This window comes from Oncorhynchus clarkii, chromosome 32 (genome assembly GCF_045791955.1).
Source record: "Oncorhynchus clarkii lewisi isolate Uvic-CL-2024 chromosome 32, UVic_Ocla_1.0, whole genome shotgun sequence".
Classification (NCBI taxonomy): Eukaryota; Metazoa; Chordata; class Actinopteri; order Salmoniformes; family Salmonidae; genus Oncorhynchus; species Oncorhynchus clarkii.
Genome location: NC_092178.1, coordinates 29,427,287 through 29,452,395, shown reverse-complemented (window position 1 = coordinate 29,452,395; position 25,109 = coordinate 29,427,287). Strand labels below are relative to the sequence as shown.

Genomic DNA, 25,109 nt, shown 5'->3' with positions numbered 1-25,109 from the left:
TGCAATAAACTTAATGGTCTTCATGATATTACTAATACTGAATCCATTAACTATAAACCCACTGGTCTTCATGATATTACTAATATTGAATCCATTATCTATAAAATCACCGGTCTTCATGATATTACTAATACTGAATCCATGATCTATAAAATCACTGGCCTTCATGATATTACTAGTACTGAATCCATTATCTATAAAATCACTGGCCTTCATGAGCTGTGTGTTTGACTAGAGAACTGAACATGGACTGGGGAGGCAGATATTACACTGGACTTTGCATAATGTTCAAATAGGGGACTTCAATCTAAGATATTTTTATGAATTTCTATATGTAAACTAAATGTATTTGTGACAGATATGTACAGTATAATCGTGATATCAAAATAGTACTTCTTGAATGGAATCAATATGACTGTATTCACTCTTTCAGGGTTGGAGGGGTATAGAAGTTGAGTAGGTGATGAATAGTTGGGTTTGGACAGGGTAAACAATCATATATTTCTGTACTTAAATGGGTGCTTTTCATAATATGAAGTTCAATAAAACGTTTTTAAAAAATCTAAACCTTTTCTGAATGTTGTTCAACATTTCCTGCAAAATCAAGCATTTCTTACAGCTCTGTTTCCTTAGTGGTCCCAGTGTCTTTACACAAATGTCCATTGTTGCAGAATACATTAAGAGATATGTACAGTAACATTGTCCATAGACAAGTCTAACCAATTCCATTATTGTTTTGTATTGTCATATTTTGATGAAATGGTGTTTAGAATACTTTAGAATACAGGAGATTCCGTAGCTCTGCTGCTGTTGAGTCAGAGCAGTTCCTCTATAGCTGAGGGAGGATTTTGTACGACGCTCTGACACATTAAAACCCGTTGTACCTCTGACAGTAGTAATCTCCAGCATCTTCAGCCTGGACTCCACTGACAGTCAGAGTGTAATGAGAACCAGATACACTCCCACTGAAACTCTGTCGCCCTCCTCTGACCACAGTGTGTTATGGCAGTTTGGGTGATAAAGTGGGTGTTTTACTGTATGGTGTTTTTAAATCAACTATTTGGTACAGTTTCACAACTCTAAGCATAAAAACCCGAAACAGATCATCAAAATGGCTCATGTTTCAAAACTCTAAGCACATTTCCAACTGACTGAGTACAACAAACAAAGTCACAAATCACTCTCAATTTGGGTGCATATCCAATTGAAGTATCTGCTGTTCAAAATGAAATATTCACTTACTTCTTGAATGATTTCCTTGTATTTGGCTAACAATGCAATCAACTATCATGTAATTAATCAAACTACTCAAAAATGATAACTACCGAACCAAAATAATGTAGTGCCTGGTTAACATATAACTGCTAAACACTGTACATTTCTGAATTTTTACCTCATAAATGTAACAATTTGAAATCAATTTAAGTTTGAAGGGAAACCAAACTATAGATGTGGCTGTAAATACTACATCATCATTCTCCATCAACCATTTTAATTGAACTAATTACATTGGTAACCAGTTTATAATAGTAACCTCGGGGGTTTGTGGTATATGGCCAATATACCACGGCTAAGGGCTGTGTCCAGGCACTCCGAGTTACGTTGTACCTAAGAACAGCCCTTAGACATGGAATATTGGCCATATACCACACACCCACGTGCCTTATTGCTTAATTATAGTGTACAATGTACTGTTGAAACACCTGGGTTGTATAGAACAATATATTCCAGTCATTATCTGAATTTCATTGATACACTGCAAGCTGATGAATTTAAAGCAGAGAGACAGGAGATACTGTATCAGTAGAGAAGCTGATTTTGAACAATGTTGCATGGGGCAGAAATGGCGTACAACATGACTCTGTAAAAAGACCGCTATTGTGAACCGCTAATCTAACTTTGGGTTGGGGAAGTCCTGTGGTTTGGGGGTGGAATGGGAACTGTTTGTCTTGTTCAGTCTCATCACTTGTTTTTCTGTCCATGGGAACCTGTTTTGTACCTTATTAAAAAGATACAATCATTTGATCACCAACATATAATAAATGGTATACAAACAACGTGCTACAGTTTTACAGTAGCCAACTGCTTTACAATACCCCTGTTTCTGATGATTTGTCCTACGTACAGTATGTACTGTATAAGGATAATACAACTATAAGACTGACATACAGTGTCTTCAGAAAGTATTCATACCCCTTGAATTATGCCACATTTTGTTGTGTTACAGCCTGAATTCAAAATGCATTAAAAATATTGTTTCCTCACCCATCTACACACAATACCCCATAATGACCAAGTGAAAACATGTTTTGGAAAACTTTTGCAAATGTATTGAAAACGAAATATAGAAATAGCTCATTTACATAAGTATTCCCACCCCTGAGTCAATACTTTGTAGAACCACCTTTGCAGTGATTACAGCTGTGAGTCTTTCTGGGTAAGTCTCTAAGAGCTTTCCACACTTGGACTGTGCAACATTTCCCCATTTCTCTTATGAAAATTCTTAAATCTCTGTCAAATTTGTTGTTGATCATTGATAAATAATCAAATGTATTTTTTGCCATAGATTTTTTAAGTCAAAACTGTAACTCGGCCACTCCGGAACATTCACTGTCTTCCTGGTAAGCAACTCCAGTGTAGATTTTCCTGATTTTAGGTTAAAGTCCTGCTGAAAGGTGAATTTGTTTCCTAATGTCTGGTGGAAAGCAGACTGAACCAGGTTTTCCTATTGGATTTTGCCTGTGCTTTGCTCCATTTCATTTATTATTTATCCTGAAAAACTCCCTAGTCCATAATGATTACAAGCATACCCATTACATGAAGCAGTTACCACTATGTTTGAAAATATGGAGAGTTGTACTCAGTAATGTGTTGTATTGGATTTGCCCCAAACATAACACTTGGTATTAAGGACAGAAAATTCATTGCCTTGTTTTTTGCAGTATTATTTTGGTGCCTTGTTGCAAACAGAATGCATGTTTTGAAATATTTGTATTCTGTACAGACTTCCTTCTTTTCACTCTGTCAATTAGATTAGTATTGTGGAGTAACTAAAATGTTGTTGATCCATCCTCCGATTGATCCTATCACAGCCATTAAACTCTGTAACTGTTTTAAAATCATCTTTGGCCTCATGGTGAAATTGCTGAGCGGTTTCCTTTCTCTCCGGCATCTGAGTTCGGAAGGACACTTGTATCTTTGTAGTGACTGGGTGTACTGATACAACATCCAATGTGTAATTAATAAATTCAATAACTACATTTTTTTTATCCTGAACTTATTTAGGATTGCCATAACAAAAGGAAGGAATACTTATTGACTCAAGACAATTCAGCTTTCACTTTTTATTAATTGTATTTCTTAACATTTCTTAGAACATTATTTGACTTTGGCATTATGGGAGATTGTGTGTAGGCATGAGACACAAAATCATAATATAATCTATTTTAAAATCAGGCTGGAATTTTTTGGGGAAAAGTCAAGGGGTGTGAATACTTTCTGAAGGCACTGTATTTCTGAACATGCTCACAACCTGCCGTTGGATTCAAATGATTTAAAACATTGTGCATGTCAAGTTATGGTCAAATACTGTGTGGAAAATGATATTTACCCTCTACTCTAAATTGAATATTATATTTACCATCTACTATTCTTTCTATTCACCACTTCAAAAATAAAAGCAAGTTAGATTTGATTTTGCTTGAATGACTCAAGAGTGAAAGTTCTGTGAAACCCCAATGAATTCACAATAAAAGTTCTGAAAATAAGATAGAGGGCATTACAAGTGTTAGGAATTTTAAGTTTTGTATTACGAGTTTTGAAAATATACCACTTCCATCTGAAAATCTGCAAGTTCCCCAGAACTGTATAAAAATAAAGTTACACTATATATATCCATTAAATTGTTGGGAGCATATGCAGGATGTGTGACGTATATCTATGTAGAGTGTTCTACTTTCTCTCTTTCTATTTATACAGTTAGTCAGCACCTCTACAATAAATGCTGGGTGTGAATCAGCTCATGATTTTTACAACCTGATCATAACCCCCCAAAAAACTGTTTATAGTTTCATAAAATGTTTTCAACTACAGTATGTCAATCTCAAGCTTTTTTTCTAATTATAAACATAAAGGCATGTTCCTTTGGGTGCAGAAAGTTGTTTGTCTGTTTACCAAATGTGTTGATACATCTGACATATGGCAAGTTCTACCTTCATTTGGTTCAGAATTAATTTTGTTTGGCGGTGTTGGCAAGTAGGCTCACTTCTTGTTGCGGGTTAGACTGAAACTAAAATGGTTAAACCCATATTGGGCATCAGAGTGGTGTAAGGTTTGAAATGCATGCTTTTATTGATCAATTTAGGCAGACATGTTGTTGCATAGATCTAGTGTGGTTTTCCATTGTGCTCTCTTCTAAAATACCTGATTTTGACATGCATTGAGGCAACTTCACAAGTAGACAAATATTCCAAAACACTATGGTAAGTTGAAGCTCCTCTGAACCAAAGCAGAAGTACATGTACTGTAAGAGAAACTTATTCATAGTAACCAAATACATGTATGTATTTATGGGAAAGCTGACAGAAGCAATACAATTTAGGCTTTGACCAATGGAGGTCAAGCTTGAAGGGCGAAAGATCACCAAAATAATAAATCTAGGCTAACCTATGGATACCTAGAAAGTACAGCCTATACAGTCAGCAACCCCAAATGTGGGTTTTGTTGTGGACAAAACAGCAGGGGCAATGGGCCTCTTAATTGGCTGCTCTAAAAACACCTAAAACATATATTTATTTTTGAGAGTACCCAGATTTGTTAAGGTTAGGGTTAGGGGGTTTGACTATGGGTAGGCACTGCTGAACAGCGCCGTCTGGTTCACCCGCCGGTGGAGGCAGCAGTAGGAGGTGACCAGCACAGAGAACGGGATCACAAACCCTAAAAGGGTCTGCAAGACAAGCACAGCAACTCTTTCAGCATCGGAGCCCTTGTGTTGCTGGCAATGGAGTCCGCCATCAACCACATCGCGAGTGGCAACAGTGGGGGATGTCAGAGCACAGGCGAGCCCCCACAGGGCTAGGAGCAGCACCACCTCCCCCTTGCGCCCCAGCCTGTTCCACATCTGCGGGTAGAGTACCTGGAGGTAGCGATGGACACCGAGTAGAGTAACCGTTAGCACGTTAGAACACAGGCTGAGGTAGAGCAGGAAGGTGGCTAACTTGCATACGGCATGGCCCAGAGTCCAGTCGGACAGGATATTGTAGATCCAAACGGGAACCATGGCCAGGCACAGGATGTCAGAGGAAGCCAGGTTCAGCATGAGGCACAGGGTGAAGTTTAGGCGTCGGGACGAGCGGCGCAGGATGACCACCAGGACAGCTATGTTACCAGGGAGGCCTATAACACAGCACAGCCCCAGGATGATGCTCGATATCAGGCTGCCCGAATTCCAGCTAGCCAGAATCAAAGTGGAGTCCAAGCTAGAGTTGTTGGAGGAGGTCATGTTCACAATGGTCCTGAAAGAATACGAGATCTAAGAGCTATCTGGAAGACAGTAGACTTTAGACATTTAATTATTTGTTTATCGTTCTTCAAATCCTCACACGTTTGTTATCTTCTCTTGAACTCTTGTCATAGAGTGATAATAAGGAAACTGATGTGGGTTAACTGCCTCTGGTCAGATTCCTCCTGACAAAGCTGTGTGTTTGTGAGTGTGAGCTTGAGTCTGAGCCTTTGTGTGAGTGTGAGTGAGTGAGAGAGAGAGAGAGAGAGAGAGAGAGATTTGTGTTTGAGGTTAACAGTTCGATACTCCCAATTTTGTCATTAAGGCTACAAAACCTCCCTCAGTCAGTGTCATGTGTCTATTGATGAGAATCCTCTACAGGAACAGGGTTGGAGTGAGAACCTACAGGACAGTAGCTCTACAGGAACAGGGTTGGAGTGAAAACCTACAGGACAGTAGCTCTACAGGAACAGGGTTGGAGTGAAAACCTACAGGACAGTAGCTCAACAGGAACAGGGTTGAAGCCATGCTCTAACACTATACTTCTTTGTTTTATCACATAAACAGAAATTAGGTGAACTATTAGAATTTTAGCAACCAGGAAATGGTGTAGTGATTTCTGCATAATGCATCTTTAAATGTAATATTATATTGACATGGTTACAGTCAACTGGAATTTAATCAAACAGCATTATTTTAAACAGATTGTCATTTAAGAATTGGTCCTACATTCTGTGGAATTTTCTTTAAAATAATAAAAATTATGAATTATGAAATGCAGTTTGATTCCTAGGATTCTATCCCATTCCATAAAGGGAGAGGTATGTTGAAATATTTTAATTTTACATAGTTGTAAAGGATGCGTGACTGGTGGCAGTGAAGTCAGACACTGGAGAGCAGAACTATGTAATAGCCAGAGCAGTTAAATGTCAAAACTAATGGCATAAAGAAATAACCAACTTGGGTACAAAACCCGACGTGCACCAGTAACGATGTGCACAAGCACTTACAGAAACAATTCCACACAAAGACATGGGGGGAACAGAGGGTTAAATACACAAGACTTACTGAGGGAAATGAGAACCAGGTGTGTCGGAAAAAACAAGACAAAACAAATGAAAAATGAAAAGTGGAATGACGATGGCTAGAAGACAGGTGACACCGAACACCGAACGCTGCCCGAGCAAGAGGAACCAACTTCTGTGGAAGTCGTGACAGTAACCCCCCCCCCCCCCCCCCCCCCCCCCCTTGATGCACGGTTCGAGGACGACCCAGAGGGCGAGGTGCAGGGCGATCCGGACGGAGACGGTGGAACTCCCGCAACATTGAAGGGTCCAACACGTCCTCCACCGGAACCCAGCATATCTCCTCCGGACCGTACCCCTCCCAGTCCTTGAGGTACTGAAGGCCCCTCGCCCGACGCCTCGAATCCACAATGGAACAAACGAAGTACACAGGGGGCGGAGGAACCTCCCGCACCTCAGATTCCTGAAACGGTCCAGCCACCACCGGCTTCTCATGAGGGATGTTTATTGTACTATATTTGCTCAATTTATGTGACTGTTTCGTGCATAGTGAAGTTATTAATTACACTTTGGATGCTGTGTCAGTAAACTCAGTGACTACAAAGAAACAATAATTCTTCCTAACTCAGTTACCGGAGAGAAAGGAAACCGGTCAGGGATTTCACCATGAGGCCAATGGTGACTTTAAAACAGTTACATAGTTTAATGGCTGTGATAGGAGAAAACGGAGGTTGGATAAACAACATTGTAGTTACTCCACAATACTAATCTAATTAAACAGAGTGAAAAGAAGGAAGCCTGTACAGAATAAAAAATATTTAAAAACATGCATCCTGTTTGCAACAAGGCACCAAAATAATACTGCAACAAATGAGGCAAGGATTTTTTTTGTCCTTAATACGAAGTGTGATGTTTGGGGAAAATCCAATACACCACGTTACTGAGAACCTTTCCACATTTTCAAGCATAGTGGTAACTGATTCATGTAATGGGTATGGTTGTAATCGTTAAGGACTGGAGAGATGTCAGGATAAATAATACATGGAATGGAGCCAAGCACATGCAAGATCCTATAGAAAAACCTCTTTCAGTCTGCTTTCCATCAGACATTGGGAAACAAATTCACTATTCATCATGAATATTGTGTGTAGATGGGTGAGGATGCAGTCGTTTTAATGCATTTTGAATTCAGGCTGTAACACAACAAAATGTTGCATAATTCAAGGGGTATGAATACTTTCTGAAGGCACTGTACAGTGGGGCAAAAAAGTATTTAGTCAGCCACCAATTGTGCAAGTTCCCCCACTTAAAAAGATGAGAGAGGCCTGTAATTTTCATCATAGGTACACTTCAACTATGACAAACAAAATGAGGGGAAAAAATCCAGAAAATCACATTGTAGAATTTTTGATGAATTTATTTGCAAATTATGGTGGAAAATAAGTATTTGGTAAATAACAAAAGTTTATCTCAATACTTGGTTATATACCCTTTGTTGGCAATGACAGAGGTCAAACGTTTTCTGTAAGTCTTCACAAGGTTTTCACACACTGTTGCTGGTATTTTGGCCCATTCCTCCATGCAAATCTCCTCTAGAGGAGTGATGTTTTGGGGCTGTTACTGGGCAACACGGACTTTCAACTCCTTCCAAAGATTTTCTATGGGGTTGAGATCTGGAGACTGGCTAGGCCACTCCAGGATCTTCTTCGTTGCCCGGGCGGTGTGTTTGGGATCATTGTCATGCTGAAAGACCCAGCCACGTTTCATCTTCAATGCCCTTGCTGATGGAAGGAGGTTTTCACTCAAAATCTCACGATACATGGCCCCATTCATTCTTTCCTTTACACGGATCAGTCATCCTGGTACCTTTGCAGAAAAACTGCCCCAAAGCATGATGTTTCCACCCCCATGCTTCACAGTAGGTATGGTGTTCTTTGGATGCAACTCAGCATTCTTTGTCCTCCAAACACGACGAGTTGAGTTTTTACCAAAAAGTTATATTTTGGTTTCATCTGACCATATGATATTCTCCCAATCTTCTTCTGGATCATCCAAATGCTCTCTAGCAAACTTCAGACGGGCCTGGACATGTACTGGCTTAAGCAGGGGGACACGTCTGGCACTGCAGGATTTGAGTCCCTGGCGGCGTAGTGTGTTACTGATGGTAGGCTTTGTTACTTTGGTCCCAGCTCTCTGCAGGTGATTCACTAGGTCCCCCCGTGTGGTTCTGGGATTTTTGCTCACCGTTCTTGTGATCATTTTGACCCCACGGGGTGAGATCTTGCGTGGAGCCCCAGATCGAGGGAGATTATCAGTGGTCTTGTATGTCTTCCATTTCCTAATAATTGCTCCCACAGTTGATTTCTTCAAACCAAGCTGCTTACCTATTGCAGATTCAGTCTTCCCAGCCTGGTGCAGATCTACAATTTTGTTTCTGGTGTCCTTTGACAGCTCTTTGGTCTTGGCCATAGTTGAGTTTGTAGTGTGACTGTTTGAGGTTGTGGACCCTCTGTCTTTTATACTGATAACAAGTTCAAACAGGTGCCATTAACACAGGTAACGAGTGGAGGACAGAGGAGCCTCTTAAATAAGAAGTAACAGGTCTGTGAGAGCCAGAAATCTTGCTTGTTTGTAGGTGACCAAATACACACCATTGGTGCGGCTGGATTCCGGTTTGGATGCGCGCTGTGTTAAGAAGCAGTACGGCTGGTTGGGTTGTGTATCGGAGGACGCATGACATTCAACCTTCGTCTCTCCCGAGCCCGTACGGGAGTTGTAGCAATGAGACAAGATAGTAGCTACTACAACAATTGGATACCACGAAATTGGGGAGAAAAAGGGGTAAAATTCAACAAAAAAAAACAACAAAAAAATTCCTACAATACAGTGCCTTGCGAAAGTATTCGGCCCCCTTGAACTTTGCGACCTTTTGCCACATTTCAGGCTTCAAACATAAAGATATAAAACTGTATTTTTTTGTGAAGAATCAACAACAAGTGGGACACAATCATGACGTGGAACGACATTTATTGGATATTTCAAACTTTTTTAACAAATCAAAAACTGGGCGTGCAAAATTATTCAGCCCCTTTACTTTCAGTGCAGCAAACTCTCTCCAGAAGTTCAGTGAGGATCTCTGAATGATCCAATGTTGACCTAAATGACTAATGATGATAAATACAATCCACTTGTGTGTAATCAAGTCTCCGTATAAATGCACCTGCACTGTGATAGTCTCAGAGGTCCGTTAAAAGCGCAGAGAGCATCATGAAGAACAAGGAACACACCAGGCAGGTCCGAGATACTGTTGTGAAGAAGCTTAAAGCCGGATTTGGATACAAAAAGATTTCCCAAGCTTTAAACATCCCAAGGAGCACTGTGCAAGCGATAATATTGAAATGGAAGGAGTATCAGACCACTGCAAATCTACCAAGATCTGGCCGTCCCTCTAAACTTTCAGCTCATACAAGGAGAAGACTGATCAGAGATGCAGCCAAGAGGCCCATGATCACTCTGCATGAACTGCAGAGATCTACAGCTGAGGTGGGAGACTCTGTCCATAGGACAACAATCAGTCGTATATTGCACAAATCTGGCCTTTATGGAAGAGTGGCAAGAAGAAAGCCATTTCTTAAAGATATCCATAAAAAGTGTTGTTTAAAGTTTGCCACAAGCCACCTGGGAGACACACCAAACATGTGGAAGAAGGTGCTCTGGTCAGATGAAACCAAAATTGAACTTTTTGGCAACAATGCAAAACGTTATGTTTGGCGTAAAAGCAACACAGCTCATCACACTGAACACACCATCCCCACTGTCAAACATGGTGGTGGCAGCATCATGGTTTGGGCCTGCTTTTCTTCAGCAGGGACAGGGAAGATGGTTAAAATAACCTGATGGAGTCTGCAAAAGACCTGAGACTGGGACAGAGATTTGTCTTCCAACAAGACAATGATCCAAAACATAAAGCAAAATCTACAATGGAATGGTTCAAAAATAAACATATCCAGGTGTTAGAATGGCCAAGTCAAAGTCCAGACCTGAATCCAATCAAGAATCTGTGGAAAGAACTGAAAACTGCTGTTCACAAATGCTCTCCATCCAACCTCACTGAGCTCGAGCTGTTTTGCAAGGAGGAATGGGAAAACATTTCAGTCTCTCGATGTGCAAAACTGATAGAGACATACCCCAAGCGACTTACAGCTGTAATCGCAGCAAAAGGTGGCGCTACAAAGTATTAACTTAAGGGGGCTGAATAATTTTGCACGCCCAATTTTTCAGTTTTTGATTTGTTAAAAAAGTTTGAAATATCCAATAAATGTCGTTCCACTTCATGATTGTGTCCCACTTGTTGTTGATTCTTCACAAAAAAATACAGTTTTATATCTTTATGTTTGAAGCCTGAAATGTGGCAAAAGGTCGCAAAGTTCAAGGGGGCCGAATACTTTCGCAAGGCACTGTATAATTCACACCCTAATATCAGAGGTGTCAAGAGCTTTTCATTCATATATAAGCACTGTAGAGAGGTAGCCTATAGTGTTGAATGCATGGTTTACAGTGTCAATATATGTTGAAGACTCATTTTGAACCTAAAGGCATGTTTCTTTGGGCTGTTTGTCCGTGTACCAAATGTGTTATTACATCTAACATATGGAAAGTTCTACCTTCATTTGGTTCAGAATTGTTTTTGGGGGGGGGGGGGGGGGGGCAGTGTTGGCAAGTTGGCTCACCTCTTATGACATACAGTGCGGCTTAGACTGAGACTGAAATGGTTGAACTCATATTGGGCATCAGAGCGGTGCAAGGTTTTGCTGCATAGATCTAGTGTTTCTCCGTTGTGCTCACTGCTCAAATGCCTGTCAAGATTTTGACGTACATTGGGGCAACTTCACAAGTATGACGAAATAGTCCAAAACATTATGGTTCAACCAAAGCAGAAGTACATGTATTTTAAGAGAAACAACAAAGATGTATTCATGGAAACCAAATATGTTTATTTATACATGGGAAACCTGACAGAAGCAATACAATTTAAGCTCTGACCAATGGACGTCAAGCTTGAAGGGAGATAGATCACCAAAATAACACATCTAGGCTACCCTACGGATACCTAGAAAGTACAGCTACAGATACCTAGAAAGTACAGCCTATAGAGACCCAGAGTCAGCAACCAAACACGTACGATTTGTTGAGGGGATGAAAAAGCAGGGGTGATGGGACTCCTATTTCTCTGCTATAATAACCAAGTCAAAAACACGTAAAAAAGTGATTTGTTATTGAGAGTAGCCTAATTTGTTACAGTTAGGGGGTTTGATTATGGGTAGGCCGAGGGTTAGAATTCGGGGTTGGCATGTCAGTCACATGCCTTTAGTCGCACCAGTAGAGCACAGCTTCAGACATCAGACATTTGTGACCTGCATCCTGTTTTCGCCCCTCTACGACGACTTGGGCTGCTCACAGATCCTCCGCGAGGCGAAGGCGTACAAGAAGGGATCCAGGCAGCTGTTAAGAAACGTAAAGCTCCGGAAGACACGCGCTGCGGACGCCTCTGGCCGGAAAGCCAGCAGCACAATGCCGGCAATGTCATTCACATTGACCAAAAAGTTCTGAACATAAGATAGAGGGCATTACGAGTGTTATCAAATGTGGAAAATATACCACTTACATCTGAAAATGTGCAAGTTCCCCAGAACCGTATAAAAAGAAAGTTACACTCTATATATACCCATTTAATTGTTGGGAGCATATGCGGGGTGTGCGATGCATATCTATGTAGAGTGTACTACTTTCTCACTTTCTTTTGATTGTGCATTCATTGGGGTTTCACAGGTCTTTCACTCATGAGTTATTCAGGCAAAATGGACGTTTTCCGTGACATACAATGAAAACATTTAGTTTAGTCACCAAGACATCAGATAGCGATACTCACCATTTAGTCATTTGAACTAATATTAATCAAATAGCAAAAAACCCTAAATGCTTTTATTTTTGAAGTGCTGAATAGAAATTATAGTAGAGGGTTAATATAATTTTCAAATTATAGTAGAGGGTAAATATCATTTTCAAATTATAGTAGAGGGTAAATATAATTTTCAAATGATAGTAGAGGGTTAATATCATTTTCAAATTATAGTAGAGGGTAAATATCATTTTCAAATGATAGTAGAGGGTTAATATCATTTTCAAATTGTAGTTGTAACGGTTTTCTTTCGGTGAAAGAGAGTCGGAACAAAATGCGGCGTGGCTATTGAGATTCATGTTTAATAAAATAACGTAAACACGAATCAATACAAAAACAATAAACGTAACTTGAAAACAGCCTAACACTGGTGCACATACACACAGAACAAGGACATCAAGACACTAAGGACAATCACCCACGAAACACCCAAAGAATATGGCTGCCTAAATATGGTTCCCAATCAGAGACAACGATAAACACCTGCCTCTGATTGAGAACCACTTCAGACAGCCATAGACTTCACTAGAACACCCCACTAAGCTACAAACTCAACACACCACATTCAAAAACCCATGCCACACCCTGGCCTGACCAAATAAATGAAAACAAACACAAAATACTTCGACCAGGGCGTGACAATAGTAGAGGGTAAATATCATCTTCAAATTATAGTAGAGGGTAAATATCATTTTCAAATTATAGTAGAGGGTAAATATAATTTTCAAATTGTAGTAGATGGTAAATATCATTTTCAAATGATAGTAGAGGGTAAATATCATTTTCAAATTGTAGTAGAGGGTAAATATCATTTTCAAATTGTAGTAGAGGGTAAATATCATTTTCAAATTGTAGTAGAGGGTAAATATAATTTTCCACAGAGTATTTGACCATGACTTGACATGTACAATGTTTTACATAATATGTATTCAATGGCAGGTTGTGAGCATGTTGAGAAATACAGAGCCTTCAGAAAGTATTCACATCCTTTGACTTTTTCCATGTCCAGCCTGAATTTAAAATAGATTAAATTAAGATTTAATGTCACTGGCCTACACACAATATCCCAAAATGTCAAAGTGGAATTATTTTTAATGACATTTTTAACAATGAATGAAAGTTGGAATGTCTTGAGTCAATAAGTATTCAACCATTTTGTTATGGCAAGCCTTCATAAGTCCAGGAGTAAAAAACCTGAGGCAAATCATTTTCTGTCCTGAAAATGAAGTGTTATGTTTGGGGCAAATCCAATACAACACATTACTGAGAACCACTCTCCATGTTTTCAAACATAGTGGTAAATGCTTCATGTTATGGGTATGCTTGTAATCATTAAGGACTTGGTAGTTTTTCAGGATAAAAAATAAATGGAATGGAGCAAAGCACAGGCAAAATCCTATAGGAAATCCTGGTTCAGTCTGCTTTCCACCAGACATTGGGAAACAAATTCACCTTTCAGCAGGACTTTAACCTAAAATTAGGCAAATCTACACGGGAGTTGCTTACCAAGAAGACAGTGAATGTTCTGGAGAGGCCGAGTTACAGTTTTGACTTAAAAAACTGTAACTTTGACAAAACGTTTTTATTTATCAATGATCAACAACAAATTTGACAGAGATTGAAGAATTTTCAAAAGAGAAATGGGGAAATGTTGCACAATCCAAGTGTGGAAAGCTCTTAGAGATTTACCCAGAAAGACTCACAGCTGTAATCACTGCCAAAGGTGGTTCTACAAAGTATTGACTCAGGGGTGGGAATACTTATGTAAATGAGCTATTTCTATATTTCATTTTCAATACATTTGCAAAAGTTTTCCAAAACATGTTTTCACTTGGTCATAATTGGGTATTGTGTGTTATGGGTGAGGATACAATATTTTTAATGCATTTTGAATTCAGGCTGTAACACAACAAAATGTGGCATCATTCAAGGGGTATGAATACTTTCTGAAGGCACTGTATGTCAGTCTTATAGTTGTATTATCCTTATACAGTACATACTGTACGTAGGACAAATCATCAGAAACAGGGGTATTGTAAAGCAGTTGGCTACTGTAAAACTGTAGCACGTTGTTGTATACCATTTATTATATGTTGGTGATCAAATGATTGTATCTTTTTAATAAGGTACAAAACAGGTTCCCATGGACAGAAAAACAAGTGATGAGACCGAACAAGACAAACAGTTCCCATTCCACCCCCGAACCACAGGACTTCCCCAACCCAAAGTTAGATTAGTGGTTCACAATAGCGGTCTTTTTACAGAGTCATGTTGTACGCCATTTCTGCCCAATGCAACAATGTTCTAAATCAGCTTCTCTACTGATACAGTATCGCCTGTCTCTCTGCTGGAAATTCATCAGCTTGCAGTGTATCAATGAAATTCAGATAATGACTGGAATATATTGTTCTATACAACCCAGGCATTTCAACAGTACATTGTACACTATAATTAAGCAATAAGGCACGAGGGTGTGTGGTATATGCCCAATATAACACGGCTAAGGGCTGTTCTTACGTACAACGCAGGTTGCAAGTTGAAACCCCCGAGCCGACAAGGTACAAACAGTGGCGTTTGGAGTGTGACTGTTTGAGGTTGTGGACAGGTGTCTTTTATACTGATAACAAGTTCAATCAGGTGCCATTAATACAGGTAACGAGTGGAGGACAGACGAGCCTCTTAAAGAAGAAGTTATAGGTCTGTGAGAGCCAGAAATCTTGCTTGTTTGTAGGTGACCAAATACTTATTTTCCACCATAATTTGCAAATAACTTCATAAAAAATCCCACAATGTGATTTTCTGGAAAATGTTTTCTCATTTTGTCTGTCATAGTTGAAGTGTACCTATGATGAAATGTACAGGCCTCTCTCATCTTTTTAAGTGGGAGAACTTGCACAATTGGTGGCTGACTAAATACTTTTTTGCCCCACTGTATATATATAATAATATATAAAATATAATAAACTAAAAAACGCACAATGTCGAAGATGTGTGTTAAAGAAACATGATAATGCAAGTATATATATATCTTTGTGTATCTCCAAATAAATGTGCTTTATACAAATGTGTAGTTTTCATCAATAGCTTCCCAAATGAAGATAACAGAAGATAGCAGTCATGGTAGATTTATGCTAGAATCTGTTGCAGGGAAGAATTGTAGTTTTTCTAGCCTTATTTTGCCACTAAATGGAAACATTAAACTAAGGCTATTGTGTTTATTGATGAGAATCAGTTTGAGTGAAGCCTTAATGACAAAATTGGAAGAATCTAATTGTTAACCTCAAACACAAATCTCTCACTCACTCACTCACTCACTCACTCACTCACTCACTCACACTCAGACTCAAACTCACATGCACACACACACACACAGCTTTGTCAGGAGGAAGCTGACCAGAGGCAGTTAACCCACATCAGTTTCCTTATTATCACTCTATGACAAGAGTTCAAGAGAAGATAACAAACTTGTGAGGATTTCAAGAACGAGAAACAAATAATTAAATGTCTAAAGTCTACTGTCTTCCAGATAGCTCTTAGATCTCTTATTCTTTCACGGACCATTGTGAACATGAACTCCTCCAGCAACTCTAGCTTGGACTCCACTTGGATTACGGATGACGTGGTTTCGGTCCGCCTGATATCGAGCATCATCGTGGGGCTGTGCTGTGTTCTAGGCCTCCCTGGTAACATAGCTGTCCTGGTGGTCATCCTGCGCCGCTCGTCCCGACGCCTCAACTTCACCCTGTGCCTCATGCTCAACCTGGCTTCCTCTGACATCCTGTGCCTGGCCATGGTTCCCGTGTGGATCTATACTCCCCGGCAATCCTGGACTCTGGGCCGTGCTGCATGCAAGTTAGCCACCTTCCTGCTCTACTTCAGCCTGTGTTGTAACGTGCTAACGGTTACACTACTCGGTGTCCATCGCTACCTCCAGGTGCTCTACCCGCAGATGTGGAACAGGCTGGGGCGCAAGGGGGAGGCGGTGCTGTTCCTGGCACTTTGGGGGCTCGCCGGTGCTCTGACTGCCCCCGCCGTTGCCACTCACGATGTGATTGATGGCGATATCCATTGCCAGCGACACACTGGCTCCGATGCTGAAAGAGTTGCTGTCCTCGTCTTGGAGACCCTTTTAGGGTTTGTGATTCCGTTCTCTGTGCTTGTCACGTCCTACTGCCGCCTCCACCGGCGGGTGAACCAGACGGCGCTGTTCAGCAGTGCCAAAATGACGTGGCTGGTCACCAGTGTGGTGGTCGCCTTCTTCATCCTCTGGATCCCTGTGAACATTGTCAAAGTGTTAGCTATCGCCCGCATTGTGCTGCAGACATCCCCTCCAGAGGTGTCAGATGCGCTGCTGAGACACAGAAACGCGTTAGTGCGTGTCGCCCGGTGCTTTATGGTTTTTAACTGCTGCCTGGACCCCTTCCTGTACGCCTTCGCCTCGCGGAGGATCCGTGAGCAGCCCAAGTCGTCGTCAAGGGGCGAAATCAGGATGCAGGTCACAAATATCTGATGTCTGAAGCTGTGCTCTGCTGGTGTGACTAAAGGCATATGACTGGCATGCCAACCCCTAATTCTAACCCTCAGCCTACCCATAATCAAACCCCCCACCCTAACCTTAACAAGTCAGGGTACTCTCAAAAGGAATATATTTTTTAGGTGTTTTTAGAGCAGCCAAATATGAGTCACATTGCCCCTGCTATTTTGTCCCCAATAAAACCTACATTTTGGGTTGCTGACTGTATAGGCTGTACTTTCTAGGTATCCATAGGTTAGCCTAGATTTGTTATATTGTTGGTCTCTCGCCCTTCAAGCTTGACCTCCATTGATCAAAGCCTAAATTGTATTGCTTCTGTCAGCTTTCCCATGAATAAATACAGATATTTGGTTACCATGAATAAGTTTCTCTTATAGTACATATACTTCTGCTTTGGTTCAGAGGAGCTGAAACTTACAAGTGTGTTGGAATATTTGTCTATTTGTGAAGTTGCCTCAATGCATGTCAAAATCAGGTATTTGAGCAGTGAGCACAATGGAAAAACACTAGATCTATGCAATAACATTTCTGCCTAAATAGATCAATAAAAGCATGCATTTCAAACCTTACACCACTCCGAAGACCAATATGGGTTCAACCATTTTAGTTTCAGTCTAACCCGCAACAAGAAGTGAGCCTACTTGCCAACACCGCCCCCAAAAATATTTCTGAACCAAATGAAGGTAGACCTTGCCATATGTCAGATGTAATAACACATTTGGTAAACAGACAAACAACTTTATCTGCACCCAAAGGAACATGCCTTTATGTTTATAATTAGAAATAAAGCTTGAGATTGACATACTGTAGTTGAAAACATTTTATGAAACTATAAACAGTTTTTGGGGGGGGGTTATGATCAGGTGATAGAAATCATGAGCTGATTCACACCCAGCATTTATTGTAGAGGTGCTGACTAACTGTATAAAAAGAAAGAGAGAAAGTAGAACACTCTACATAGATATGTGTCACACATCCTGCATATGCTCCCAACAATTTAATGGGTATATAGAGTTTAACTTCCTTTTTATGCGGTTCTGGGGAACTTGCAGATTTTCAGATGTAGGTGGTATATTTTCAAAACTTGACATTCTTAATACAAAACTTGACATTCTTAATACTTGTAATGCCCTCTATCTTATGTTCAGAACTTTGATTGTGAATTCTTTGGGGTTTCACAGGGCTTTCACTGTTGAGTCATTCAAGCAAAATCAAATCTAACTTGCTTTTCGTTTTGAAGTGCTGAATAAAAATAATAGTAGATGGTAAATATAATATTCAAATTAGAGTAGAGGGTTAATATCATTTTCCACACAGTATTTGACCATAACTTGACATGCACAATGTTTTAAATCATTTGAATCCAATGGCAGGTTGTGAGCATGTTCAGAAATACAGTGCCTTCAGAAAGTATTCACACCCCTTGACTTTTCCCTAAAAAAATCCAGTCTGAATTTAAAATAGATTTAATTAAGATTTTGTGTCACTGGCCTACACACAATCTCCCGTAATGTCAAAGTTGTCACCGAAGTCGGCTCCTCTCCTTGTTCGGGCGGCGTTTGGCGAATGACGTCACCGGCTTTCCAGCCATCGCCGCTCCATTTTTCATAATTCCATTTATCTTGTCTGGGTTTCATACCCACCTGGTTTTCATTTCCCCAATCATCTAATTGTATTTAACCCTCTGTTTCCCATCATGTTTTGTGTGTAATTGTTTTCATGTCATACGATGTTCTTTAGCGCTTTACTTTATTGTTCCGTGTTTTTGAGCTCGTTTGTTTTGTTGTGCTCCCGGTTTGGAACTTTAATAAAGTGCGCTTTATTTATCATACTCTTCTCTCCTGCACCTGACTTCACCTTTATACACACCGTGATAAAAGACAAATAATGTTCTAAGAAACGTTTACAAATTAATAAAAAGTGAAAGCTGAATTGTCTTGAGTAATAAGGATTCCTCCCTTTTGTTACGGCAATCCTAAATAAGTTCAGGATAAAACATGTAGTTATTGAAGTTATTTATTACACTTTGGATGGTGTATCAGTACGCCCAGTCACTACAAAGACACAAGCGTCCTTCCTAACTCAGATGCCGGAGAGGAAGGAATTTCACCTTGAGGCCAATGGTGACTTTCAAACAGTTACAGAGTTTAATGGCTGTGATAGGAGAAAACGAAGGTTGGATAAACAACATTTTAGTTCCTCCACAATACTAATCTAATTGACAGAGTGAAAAAAGGAAGTCTGTACAGAATACAAATATTTCAAAACATTCATCCTGTTTGCAACAAGGCACCAAAATAATACTGCAAAAAATTAGGCAATTAATTTTTTGTCCTGAAAACAAAGTGTTGTGTTTGGGGAAAATCCAATACAACTCATTACTGAGTACCACTCTCCATATTTTCAAACATAGTGGTAACTGCTTTAGGTTATGGGTATGCTTGTAATCGTTAAGGACTGAGGAGTTTTTCAGGATAAAAAATAAATGGAATGGAGGCAAGAACAGGCAAAATCCTATAGGAAAACCTGGTTCAATCTGATTTCCACCAGACATTGGGATACAAATTCACCTTTCAACAGGATTATAACCTAAAATGAGGAAAACCTACAATGGAGTGGCTTACCAGGAGGACAGTGAATGTTCCAGAGTGGCCGAGCTACAGTTTTGACTTAAATAATCTATGGCAAAACCATTTTTTATATTTATCAATGATGAACAACCAATTTGACAGAGCTTGAAGAATTTTCAAAAGAGAAAGGGGAAATGTTGCGCAATTCAAGTGTAGAAAGCTCTTAGAGATTTACCCAGAAAGACTCACAGCTGTAATCACTGCAAAGGTGGTTCTACAAAGTATTGACTCAGGGATGGGAATACTTATGTAAATAAACTATTTCTATATTTCATTTTCAATACATTTGCAAAAGTTTTCCAAAACATATTTTCACTTGGTCATTATGGGGTATTGTGTGTAGATGGGTGAGGATACAATCTTTTTAATGCATTTTGAATTCAGGCTGAAACACAACAAAATGTGGCATAATTCAAGTGGTATGAATACTTTCTGAAGGCACTGTATGTCAGTCTTATAGTTGTATTATCCTTATACAGTACATACTGTACGTAGGACAAATCATCAGAAACATGGGTATTGTAAAGCAGTTGGCTACTGTAAAACTGTAGCACGTTGTTGTATACCATTTATTATATGTTGGTGATCAAATGATTGTATCTTTTTAATAAGGTACAAAACAGGTTCCCATGGACAGAAAACAAGTGATGAGACTGAACAAGACAAACAGTTCCCATTCCACCCCCAAACCACAGGACTTCCCCAACCCAAAGTTAGATTAGTGGTTCACAATAGCGGTCTTTTTACAGAGTCATGTTGTACGCCATTTCTGCCCCATGCAACAATGTTCTCTCTGCTGGAAATTTATCAGCTTGCAGTGTATCAATGAAATTCAGATAACGACTGTAATATATTGTTATATACAACCCAGGTATTTCGACAGTACATTGTACACTATAATTAAGCAATAAGGCACGAGGGTGTGTGGTATATGGCTAATATACCACGGCTAAGGGCTGTTCTTATGTACAACGCAACTCAGAGTGCCTGGACACAGCCCTTAGCCGTGGTATATTGGCCATATACCACAAACCCCCGAGGTTACTATTATAAACTGGTTACCAATGTAATTAGTTCAATTAAAATGGTTGATGGAGAATGATAATGTGGTTTTAACAGCCACATCTATTGTTTGGTTTTTCCTTCCAACATAAATTGATGTCATATTGTTACACTTATGAGGTAAAAATTCAGAAATGTACAGTGTTTAGCAGTTATATGTTAACCAGGCACTACATTATTTTGGTTCGGTAGTTATCATTTTTGAGTAGTTTGATTAATTACATGATAGTTGATTGCATTGTTAGCCAAATACAAGGAAATCATTCAAGAAGTAAGTGAATATTTCATTTTGAACAGCAGACACTTCAATTAGATATGCAGCCAAATTGAGAGTGATTTGTGACTTTGTTTGTTGTACTCAATCAGTTGGAAATGTGCTTAGAGTTTTGAAACATGAGCCATTTTGATGATCTGTTTCGGGTTTTTATGCTTAGAGTTGTGAAACTGTACCAAATAGTTGATTTAAAAACACCATACAGTAAAACACCCACTTGATCACCCAAACTGCCATAACACACTGTGGTCAGAGGAGGGCGACAGAGTTTCAGTGGGAGTGTATCTGGTTCTCATTACACTCTGACTGTCAGTGGAGTCCAGGCTGAAGATGCTGGAGATTACTACTGTCAGAGGTACAACGGGTTTTACTATGTAAGAGCGTCATATAAAAACCTCCCTCAGCTATAGAGGAACTGCTCTGACTCAACAGCAGCAGAGCTACGGAATCTCCTGTATTCTAAAGTATTCTAAACACCATTTCATCAAAATGTGACAATACAAAACAATAATGGAATTGGTTAGACTTGTCTATGGACAATGTTACTGTACATATCTCTTAATGTATTCTGCAACAATGGACATTTGTGTAAAGACACTTGGACCACTAAGGAAACAGAGCTGTAAGAAATGCTTGATTTTGCAGGAAATGTTGAACAACATTCAGAAAAGGTTTAGATTTTTTGGGAAAGTTTTGATTGAACTTCATATTATGAAAAGCACCCATTTCAGTACACAAATGCATGAATGTTGACCCTGTCCAAACCCAACTTCCCAACTATTCATCACCTACTCAACTTCTAAACCCCTCCAACCCCAAAAGAGTGAATAGTCAAATTGATTCCATTGAAGAAGTACTATTTTGATATCACGATTATTCATATCTGTCCCAATAAATGTTGTTTATATATACAAATTCATAAAAATATCTTAGATTGAAGTCCCCTATTTGAACATTATGCAAAGTCCAGTGTAATATCTGCTTCCCCAGTCCATGTTCAGTTCTCTAGTCAAACACACAGCTGCCCCAGTCCCAGAAGATTGAGGCTGAGAGATTGTGAGCTTTGGTTGGGTTGAAACTCATATTTTTATGGTCACGGAACCGCCACGCTCCTAGAATAGAGCATCAACGTAGTTTAGAGCACATGGCTTCAGTATTAGTAATATCATGAAGACTAGTGAGGTTATAGCACATGGCTTCAGTATTAGTAATATCATGAAGACCAGTGATTTTATAGATAATGGATTCAGTATTAGTAATGTCATGAAGACCAGTGATTTTATAGATAATGGATTCAGTACTAGTAATGTCATGAAGACCAGTGATTTTTAAAATATATATATATATATATATATATATATATATATATTGAATTTTACCCCTTTTTCTCCCCAATTTCATGGTATCCAATTGTTTAGTAGCTACTATCTTGTCTCAGGTTGAAAGCCATGCGTCCTCCGATACACAACCCAACCAAGCCGCACTGCTTCTTAACACAGCGCACATCCAACCCGGAAGCCAGCCACACCAATGTGTCAGAGGAAACACGTGCACCTGGCAACCTTGGTTTGCGCGCACTGCGCCCGGCCCGCCACAGGAGTCGCTGGTGCGCGATGAGTCAAGGATATCCCTACCGGCCAAGCCCTCCCTAACCCGGACGATGCTGGGCCAATTGTGCGTCGCCCCACTGACCTCCCAGTCAGTACAGCTGCCCCAGTCCCAGAAGATTGAGGCTCAGAGATTGTGAGCTTTGGTCGGGTTGAAACTCAGATTTTTATGTGCAGGGAACCGCCACGCTCCCAGAATAGAGCAGCACCATAGTTTCAGTCATTTTAGTGCACATGGCTTCAGTATTAGTAACATCATGAAGTCCAGTAATTTTATAGATAATGGATTCATTATTACTAACATCATGAAGACCAGTGATTTTATAGAAAATGGATTCAGTATTACTAACATCATGAAGACCAATGAGATTATAGCTAATGGATTCAGTATTAGTAATATCATGAAGACCATTGAGTTTATAGCACATGTCCTCAGTATTAGTTTCACTCTAGGTCACAGGAGGCTGCTGAGGGGAGGATGGCTCATAATAATGGCTGAAATGGAGTGAATGGAAAGGTGTCAAACACATAGAAACCATATGTTTGAGTTCGATACTATTCCATTCATTCTGTTCCAGTCGTCACAATGAGCCAGTCCTCCCCAATTGAGGTGCCACCAACCCCCTGTGCTGTAGATATCCTTTTGACTGGTACCAACTTTGGCCCAATCAGCAAAGCATTCATTGAGCGAAGCTATTTAACTGAAATGCATTAGTAAAATCATTTTCCATGGCAGAGCTCTCCATTCCTCATGACAACTAAACAAATCGTAAAGATCTCAATGTCTAATGGTAAAACTCATGAATGATATCCAGGCAAACCATTTTAAAGACTGAATGTCTGTATTATCTCAACATGTCAGAACCAACAGCATGACAGCAATGAAGGGCATCACACACGTGATTAAGAAAGACAAGCAGATCTTTGACGTCAGAATCAGAGAGATATGGATTCCCAGACAGGTTCCAGCCCAGCACAAGTGTTCTAGTCACAGGAGGCTGCTGAGGGGAGGACGGCTCATAATAATGTCTGGAATGGAGTGAATGGAATGGTATGGATCACATGGAAACCATGTGTTGAATGAGTTCGAAACCATTCCATGTGTTCCATTCCAGCCATAACTTTGAGACCGTCCTCCCTATTTAAGGTGCAACCAACCTCCTGTGGTGCTAGTAGAGCTGGATCAGTAAGACGGAGAGGCACTGAGTGCAGAACAGAGTAAAACAGTGGAGTCAGAGGAGGAGCTCATTAATCAGAACACTGGTCTCTCCTCAGGGTCTCCGAGAGTGGAGTCTGGGAGCCCTGGGACGCCTCACAGGTCACAGAGTCCACCTTCCTTCCTGTATTTCAAAAATCATTCTTATTATTATTTTAAAGAAAATTCCACAGAATGTATGACCAATTCTTAAATGACAATCTGTTTAAAAGAATGATTAAATGAGTGATTCAATTCCAGTTGACTGTAACCATGTCAATATAATATTACATTTAAAGATGCGTTATGCAGAAATCCCTCCACCATTTCCTGATTGCTAAAATTCTAATAGTTCACCTAACTTCAGATTATGTGACAAAACAAGCGAGTATATTGTAAGAGCAGGGCTCTCCAACCCTGTTCCTGTTGAGCTACTGTCCTGTAGGTTTTCACTCCAACCCTAATCTAGCGCACCTGATTCCAATAATTACCTGGTTGATAAACTGAATCAGATTAAATACAACTTGGTTGGAGTGAAAACCTAGAGGAGGGAAGCGCTCCAGGAACAGGGTTGGTGAGCCCTGGTGTAGTAGAGATTCATTGTTCCATCTAAACCGCTGTGAAATAAATTTTCCATAACCAGAAATATTGTATTTTCAGCTGTTTGATCAGGTGTGCAAATCCTAAAGTAAAGCAAAAACAAAATGTAAGAATGGGAAGCATAGAAATAGCACACATTGAATAATCTACACTTCATAGAAGTGCTTTCAATAAGAGTGAAACATCTAGAACTCATATTCTATGTGGTCATCCAGAAAAAGTTACATAGCCTATTGCAGCTTAATTTAAAAGACACATGACCTTTTTTACGTTTTCAAGAATATCATAAGAAAAATAATAAAGTTATAATGTAATTTACAAGACATTCTATCACAAGTTGAAATCAAAAAGTACATTCACACGAACAGCAGGGATTTTGAAGATAGCAAAAGTAGCAAATATTACAACCTAAATATAACAAAATAAGATAGCAATATAGCAAATACATGTAGACTGCAAAACGGAGCATTTTTTTAAATGAGAAATTACAAGTATATAAACTTACTTCCAACATCCAGTCTAGTGCCTCCACAAAAAGTGTACCACAGTGATACAAACTCATGCAACGGCCATACAAAAACCCTTGAAACTGTAGAGACAAGGCTCTATCTCTTTGTCAAGATAAATGTAGTCAAACCACTCTCAGATTTCAACAATAACCCTATTGTTTGAAAATATACACACTGTATAAGCACCTTGTTTGATATATTATACCTTGAATAG

The 25,109-nt window shown here is 39.7% G+C and overlaps 2 protein-coding genes across 2 annotated transcripts; one reads left to right on the top strand and one right to left on the bottom strand.

The window, feature by feature from the left end:
- Window positions 1-4,840: 4,840 nt before the first annotated feature.
- On the bottom strand, window positions 4,841-5,632 carry LOC139391946 (leukotriene B4 receptor 1-like). Its single transcript, XM_071139558.1, has 2 exons — window positions 5,601-5,632; window positions 4,841-5,513 (listed from the first exon to the last, which is right to left on the bottom strand). Exons 1-2 carry the CDS (start codon window positions 5,630-5,632, stop codon window positions 4,841-4,843), a joined length of 705 nt encoding a protein of 234 aa, XP_070995659.1.
- A 6,254-nt stretch (window positions 5,633-11,886) lies between these two features.
- On the top strand, window positions 11,887-16,994 carry LOC139391945 (leukotriene B4 receptor 1-like). The gene is made up of 2 exons (XM_071139556.1): window positions 11,887-12,102; window positions 16,011-16,994. The coding sequence occupies exons 1-2, from the start codon at window positions 11,887-11,889 to the stop codon at window positions 16,992-16,994; spliced, it is 1,200 nt and encodes a 399-aa protein (XP_070995657.1).
- The last annotated feature ends 8,115 nt before the right edge of the window (window positions 16,995-25,109 follow it).